At 29.9% G+C, this 8,229-nt stretch overlaps 1 protein-coding gene across 1 annotated transcript; it reads right to left on the reverse strand.

The window, feature by feature from the left end:
• Positions 1–15: 15 nt before the first annotated feature.
• On the reverse strand, positions 16–4,721 carry LOC104212446 (beta-amyrin 28-monooxygenase-like). Its single transcript, XM_009761709.2, has 4 exons — positions 4,115–4,721; positions 2,153–2,608; positions 1,171–1,358; positions 16–467 (listed from the first exon to the last, which is right to left on the reverse strand). Exons 1-4 carry the CDS (start codon positions 4,605–4,607, stop codon positions 168–170), a joined length of 1,437 nt encoding a protein of 478 aa, XP_009760011.2. The 5' UTR covers positions 4,608–4,721; the 3' UTR covers positions 16–167.
• Between the last annotated feature and the right edge of the window lie 3,508 nt (positions 4,722–8,229).

The raw sequence follows: 8,229 nt of genomic DNA on the forward strand, positions 1-8,229 counted from the left end.
TACAATAACAATTGGTTTCACAGAAAAATAATTATAGATATTTAATGATTTTCTTAAAAAATATACAAGGATAGAGATAAAGCTACAGGATTCACGTGAACCAATAACTTATAAGCTAGGTCTCGCCCTATGCTTTTATGTATCTCCATTAAAAGTAAGGATCAACCTCAAGGCTTGTGAGTTTGAAGCTTAATAGGAAGTCCTTCAACAGGGGTAGCCATTGGATCATATATAATTCTCTCATCAGGAACAACTAATTTCCATCTAAATTTCCTGACAATGATGTGCAGAAACACCATCATCTCCAACCGAGCGAACTCTTTCCCTATGCACATTCGGGGTCCTCCCCCGAATGTAATGTATGAAAATGGAGCAGGTCCAGCTCCTTCAAATCTTGATGGATCAAAGCTTGTTGCATTAGGGTAATACTCTGGATCCAGACTGGTTAAAGTAGTGTTCCAGTAGAACTGTTTCAACATCATATAAGTTGTTACTGTGTTTAAATTCTATGTGCTGATGGGTGCATAAAATTATTCACAATAATTCACTTTAAAACTATTAAGGTAAATTTTTATAGTTCAGTGACACAATAATGAATTTTTTACACTATCATATATATTACATGTAGTATTTTTATGTTTGTCGTTGTATATAAGCTAAACTCATGTCAAAATTCTCGTAAATATTCGTGTTTAATTATTGAACACTATCAACATAAAACAAAATTTTATAGGGGTCCGGTGAAGGATCAGACCACAAAGGTCTATCGTGCACAACCTTACCTTACATTTTTGCAAGAGGCTGTTTCCACGGCTTGAACCTGTGACCTCCTGGTCAGATGGCAGCAACTTTACCAGTTACGCCAAGACTCCCCTTCATATGTGAAATTATTAATTTGAAAAATAAGGTAGGTAAGCTCGTACAATTGATTAAATTACTCCGATACTATATAAAGCAAATTATATTGTCTGTTATATAAATAAAATCCAAAAAACTCAATGGATTATCAGATAATGTGATAAAAATGATGAAGAACCTACTAGATAAACTATACTGATGATATAAGAATTTTTTTTTACACTATCTGTGTTAAATTAATGGTTTGTGAATTTAGTTGGATAAGTGTGTGCATGAAAACATTATCGAAGACGGGGTAGAAGAAGTTTGTACCTTCCATCCCTTAGGGATGTGATAACCTTCATAATTTATATCCATAATAGCTTCTCGATAAGCTCCTATTATAGGTTGTTTCAGCCTCATAGCTTCACAAAGTACGTTCCACGAATACTTCATCTTCTGTATATCATCCCAGTTCAAAGACTCCCCTTCTTTTTTCGCTGAAGCTATCTTAATATGCTCTGCTTGTCAGACTCCCATAAATACAAAAAATCAGCAAATAAATTAATAAATAAATAGATAAAACGGTTAAAAATATTCCTCCACTGTAGGAGTAATGAAATATCTTAACTTCATTATTCATTACTTTTTGGGACTATTTATACTCTTGTCGTTAGCAAATCGTCTTGTACTTACCCTTGATCATAACGAAGTTCCAGTGTAGACCCTAACCAAAGTATAATTGAAGGTAATTTTAAACCATAGTGACCAGGGACGGATGTATGTCTAACAAAGTGGTGTCGCGCGACACCGCTCCGTCGGAAAATTATATTAAATATATGTATTAATGCTGTGAGGAAACGGATAAGTAAGAAAAAATGACACCAGTTGACATAAATTGTCTTTTGTTGTGTTGGTTATATGCTTGATTTTGCTTTGGAAGGTCAACAGTTCAAACCTAAATTTTTTGCAAATAATTGAGAGAGCTACTAAAAAAACCAATAGACTAAGACTATTTCTTGTCTAGGAGTATAATAATCAAAGTTATTATTCCCGCTCTTTTATAAATTTCGACATTGGTTACAAAAATTCCTGCGTACGTCCCGATTGTGACCTTTTTCTGAAGTATTTTGACATGTGGAATTCGGACATTCTACACTAGAATTTCGTTAAGTTCAAGGACAAATACGAGATAGTAATTTGTTTGCTGTGAATTTATAAATGACCACAAAGTATAACAGATAATAAAATGAAAATATTTCGTATACAAAAAACATAAATTAAAATATTTCATATAACGAGATAAAGAACTGACCTTGTAGAATGTTTTCATAAACTTGAGGGTGCTCTCCCAGTCTCTTAATGAGTAAAGTAAGAGCAACAGTAGAAGTGTCATGGCCAGCAAAGAGCAGCAACAATATGTTATTAACAATAAGAATTTCAGACATGAACTTTCCATTTTCATCTGGGGTGGAAAGCAAATGAGACAAAATATCTTGTGAAGGTGAAGCTATCTTCTGTTCCAATTCTTCTCTTCTTTTTCTGACTATTTGCAATAGTTCTTTCCTGATGGTAGCTACAGCTCTATTTGCCTTGTGAAAAGTTGTACCAGGTAAATTTACAGGGATTGTTATTAATCCTTTCAAGAAAATGTTGAAAAGTGCAGAAAGCTTTTCAATTTCATTGTGGTCTTCAATGCTCATGAATAGCTGACATGCCACTTTGAAAGTGTATAGTTTGAGAAGATGGTACACCTTCACCTGCTCTTTACCTTCATAAATAAAAGGCACAAAAAAAAAAAGATTAAATACAATAGTTATTGCTATATCGGATAGGTTGTTAGAGGAGTTCTTACGTTGGTAATATCGACTGATTCCCAATATTAGACCCTCCTTTAATTTGGGTATACTGGATATGACAAAAGTTAATTTTCAGAAAAATATTTTTCATAAAAAGTTAAACTTCAGGTGTTTGTGTAACAGTCAAAAGGGAAAAGACCTCCCTCACTTTTGAAAAAGTTATTTTCCTTACAAGTATCTAAGTTTTAATTTAACAATATATTCTGATTTGTTAATATTATATTATATTTAACTTTTCATATAGTATATGTTTTTCTGAAAATATTCTCCAGTAGCTAATCAAACACCGGAATATACAAACTTAAGCTATTCTAGGAAAAAATAAAGCAATGAACCAACAACTTAACTACGTAGTCTGAACACCATAGACTATAGAAGTTAGAATCCAAGAATTGTTAAGCTAATTTGTTCAAGAATGCCATATTGTAGTCTTAGTTTCAGATGTGTTTCGGAATCTCATAAGTTTGGCTTGTGGCTGTGCGATGGAGTGTTGCAACAATAGCAAGAAATAAGCCTCAATCTCAAGTAGTAAACTAGAATCAGCCAGTTATAAGAATTTTTAATTTGTTCTATTCAAACCAATTCAATATTATAATTTCTCTTTCCCGATAACACTTTTTCAGATATTCCCTCTGTAAAGAATGCTTTCTTGAGCTTTTTCCCCCATTCCTTTTGGTTTGGGGATGACAAGTACTACGTCTCTAGTAGGATATCGGTGACCTCTATTCACCTATATAATTTTAAAATCTGCTTTCAAGCAACTTCGTTTTCTATGCGAGAGTGGACCAAAAAAAAGGAATAGTATCATGCGTCATTAGTATACATTAAAGAAAATGGCTTCCTCACTTAAACAAACTTCCTCATCTTCCCTTTACTTTCTCTATTCTTAACTTTCTCTAATCTTAACCGTTCCTACATTTTTACTAACTTTAAATTTTCTATTTTATCCTTAATGTGATGATTTATATTCATAGAGCTTTTTATGAGCTGTTTTATATCACATGTTTCAAAAGTGTTTCATTCATTCTTAAACTCTTGCTCATCAAATAAACTGTAAGGGAGAGAATAGTATATAAGTCTCAAACAAGACTAAGTGGGCGTTTGGATATAAGAATTATAAAATTTCGAAAAAAGTGAAATATTTTTTAAGTTTAAAATGACATTTGAAAATTAGAGTTGTGTTTTGACACAAATACAATTTGGAGCTGCTTTTGAATTTTGTAAGTGATTTAAAGCGAAAATTTTGATAACAACTTTTTAGAGTTTTTCAAATGTCTGAAAAATTCCGAAATTAAAATTCAAGTGAAAATTGAAATGGCCAAATACTAATTTTGAAAAAAAAAAGTGATTTTTTTTTAAAAGAGAATCTTTTTTTATGGCCAAAGGGGCCCTAAAATATTGTGTGACGGAGGTGTTACCTTCCCAATACTTGTCGACATGGTCCAAGGCGACAACTTCCATGGTTTTGGTGTAGAGTCTCGAAAAAGCATCAGGACTAATAAAATAAGAAAGCATCTTCCTCATGAGTTTGGCTTCATCTCCAACACTAGTAACCAAACAACGTCCTAACAATTTTCTAATAGTTACAGGCCACCAAACATTGACTTTCTTATTTTCATTGCTAAATAAGAACTTATTTCCCCCAGCACCCCCAATTACAACCACATTCTCCCCCATTATCGAAGTCTTGAAGATTTTAGACTTGTATTTCTCTATTCTCTCTTTAACGAATTTCTCTGGCTTGCCTTCTTTGTTTGCTCTTAGAAAATCCAGTGTTTCTCCAACAATTGGCCATCCGCTGCTTCCAGGTGGAAAATTCAGTGTCTTTTTCTTCCTTCTGAGAAAGAAAATTATCAAAATTGTGATTTGTAAAAGCAATATGAAAACAGATGAGAAGTTAATTGTAGCCATGTTTGAGAATGAATGCGGTCTGAATTTTTTTTTATCGATTATAAATAGCTTTTACTATAGTTTCTACTATGTTAGAGAACATTCCATGGCTTACATAAATAATAAATAATGCTTATTCTGAACCAGAAGTAAGAGCAGATATTTTAACATGGAATCTTTCTTATCTCCATAACCTTATTCCGTGCAAATAGATACAAATTCAAAATTTTAACTGAATTCTACCACTGATTGTTTGATTTAAGCTAGTTCAAAATTTATTATTTATATTTATTTAATAAATATTTTAATATTTATACAATATTTGAGCTCAAGCTAATGGGTTCGTATGAACGTATAAGAGAGAGACAAAAAAATTATAGGCCCTTTTCATCCAATTTATATGACATTCGTTGCTTTTTAATATTCAAACTTCTTAATTTTGATTATGTATTTGGCCATAAAATCTGTAAGTTTTTCAAAATAAAATATATACATTTGAAAACTACGTTAAAAAATACTATTAATCATAATAATTAAAAATTCAAAATAGTTAAAAGTCATATGAAAATATTATTGTCAAAGAATAATTTGTTTGGCAATCAAAATTCAAACAGCATCACATAAAATGAGAGGAAGAGAGTATAACCTAATCACTTTTTTCAAAGCCCGGAGAGCAAAAAAAAAGGCTAAAAATAATTTAATATCCTTCTGTCATTTTACAATTGGAGATAATATTACTAATTACATTTAATATTAAAAGTCTCCTTTTTTATTTTTTTCTTACGTTTTCTGTTTTTCCTTTTTTTCTTTCTTTCTTTCCTCTTTTTCACCACACATTCTTTCGAGATAACTTTAGTGTGCTAGTATAAATTAGGTATCTATCTCTCTCTCTCTATATATATACTAGATTTAGTGTACGTGTGTTGCACGTGTATTATACGTTATGCAAAAAAGAGCGTATTTTAATTAGGTAGAATAAGAATGAATTGCGTATAAAAGTAACTGATGATGCAACAAATATTTAAATGGTAAACTGTCTAAAATAGTACATATTTAATTGAATAAGAATGAATTAAGTATAATAGCAATTGACGATGCAAAAAAATTATTACATTAAAGAAATAGTTGTATTCAGCGTGTAGACACTAAATTGAGTGGTACAACGAAGCTTGGATGTGGTAATGTATATTATCAAAAAATTAATAAGGCGAACAGAAATAAAATATTATTTACATATTTAGTGAAAGATTACTGGATGAAATCTAAATAACTTACCAAAATTTGTTCGATTGGTGCACTTTGATGCCTCATCGAATGAAATAAAATTATTTGAAAAACCAATGGCCGACAAGTGAGTATTGCTTTTTTCAACTAAAGTTTTCACCTTAAATCTAATCTCAAGCTCCTTGTGCGATGATTGGAAATTAGGATTGGCACTATTGATGTATCCGCTTATGATGTAACAAATCTTATTTTGTTGTAAATAATTTTTCCACTTCTCAATATAACCATTGAAAAGTATAGCGTGAATTTTTGTTCCCGGTAAAAAGTTTCACTTTAAGCTAGTCTAATGGTTAAAACTATAATATGAAAAGACATGAAATAAAATATTGATACAAAATAAAAATTACCTATTCATTAACTAATGTCACAATTTTTCGGGTACCTTGATTTGTTTTATTGTTGAACTCTTTTACTATTCAAACACTAACACTTGTATTATCCAACACGAATCAGATACTCTTAGACTATTAATTGGGACATACTAGTCTGATAATTCGTTTTCACTGGCCATTCAGGTGAGCCGAAAATAAAGCATGCATAAGAGTTTTATAAGTTATCAAAGTTACTAATTCAATAATTGATTATTTTTATGATATAAGGAAGATTGTTTACCTGAACAGATGTAATTGTTGAAATCTAAGTGATTCAAGCATGTCAATTGCAAATAATGCAAATCATGTAGTATTAATATTACACAGAATTAAAGGAGATAGTCTAATTTTAATTTTTTTTAAAACAAGCAACTTGAGCTGGCATAGCAATAAGTATTATTTATCATATAGCAAAGAAAAAAAAATACTAATTTAAGTAATAAGACTTAGATCGAATGTCTTATCAATTTTTGTGATGAATTGCAATTGTTCGATAATATGTATTAAATTTGTAAATTACGTGAGATGTGAAATTAGCCACGTCCAAAACATGAAACAAAAACTATATAATAACAATTTGTTGATGCAACAATAAAGATAAATTGTTGATGCAACAATAAAGATAAATTGTTGATGCAACAATAAAATCTGGTACATGCAAACGTGCTTGCAAAATATGAAGTAATAAAATATGTTGATATTAGTAAAAGATACAAAACCTGAAATTATGGTGTTGGAATAGGGCGAAGCTTGACAATTAAATTGTGACATTGTAGCTTTTTTTATAGAAATATTTTGGTACACAAATTGATACATAAAAGGAATTATATGCTCGTGGAGAATCTAACTACAAAATTTCCTAGTTTAGATAATTTAATGACAAATAAAGTCATTTATTGAAAGTTGAACAAAGTAGTAAAAGTTTAAGAAAAAAACGTTATTAACTATTCTAGTGTATGAAAAAATTACCAAATATTTACTACTCCAAAGAATAAAGGAAATTTAACCAAAGTCCAATAGACATACGGTCATTTAATGAGAGTGAACCAAGTAGCGAAAGTGCAAGAAATTCTTTTTATTTACTTTCCTTGTGTAAGAAACATGAAGACAAGTTTTACCAAATAATTAAGGCAAACAAATGAAGTCATAGGGAAGCGAAAGTTTATGGAAACTTTTTTATTAACTTTCCTATGAAACATTATACTAAATAATTAAAGCAAAATTAATAACAAATAATTGTGGCAAAAATTTACCAAATAATCTCGTTAACATTCCAAGATTGTTAAATTTTATTAAATATTAATGAAATACTTAAATTACTATATTGTCCAATGTGAACGCTATGTTTTAAAGAGTAAAAAAGGCGAACGACATTTCACTAAAGACCTTCGTGCTTTTAATATAATATAGATTAAAGCAAGAAAGTTACCATATATAATTGACATTGTGGTTAAGCCAAGTGGCATACGGAAAAAAAAAAGCCACTTGGCATTTTAGGATAAATAATTTGGAAAAATTTAATGACAATCTATATAAAGTATTCGAATTGATAATCCAATTCTAATCAATGAAATTTCCAAATGGCAACTTTGTACCATAATAAGAAAGGAGCTTATTTTTGGAATCTGTTCGCAAGTACATTTATTAATTGGATTTTCATCCAATTAAAATTAAGTACTTAACAAATTAAATTAATAGCATTGCTTTAGTATAATCAAATTAATTGAATTTTACATGTATACAAATTGAAAGCCAAACCTCTTAGCATCGATTTATATTTTTGAAGAAAAAAATAAAAATATTTTAGTAGTGTAAAGTTATTCCCAAACTACATTTTATATTTATACCGGTTTCAAATTACACAAAGATCAAAATTACACAAATGAATTTGAGCTAAATTAAATAAATGGAGGTGACCATCTAATCTAAGATAGGTGATTTTATAGATGATTTTGAGTTGAATTTTATTTCTGTATGTTTAGGAACTA

The sequence above is a fragment of the Nicotiana sylvestris genome, chromosome 9 (genome assembly GCF_000393655.2).
Source record: "Nicotiana sylvestris chromosome 9, ASM39365v2, whole genome shotgun sequence".
Classification (NCBI taxonomy): Eukaryota; Viridiplantae; Streptophyta; class Magnoliopsida; order Solanales; family Solanaceae; genus Nicotiana; species Nicotiana sylvestris.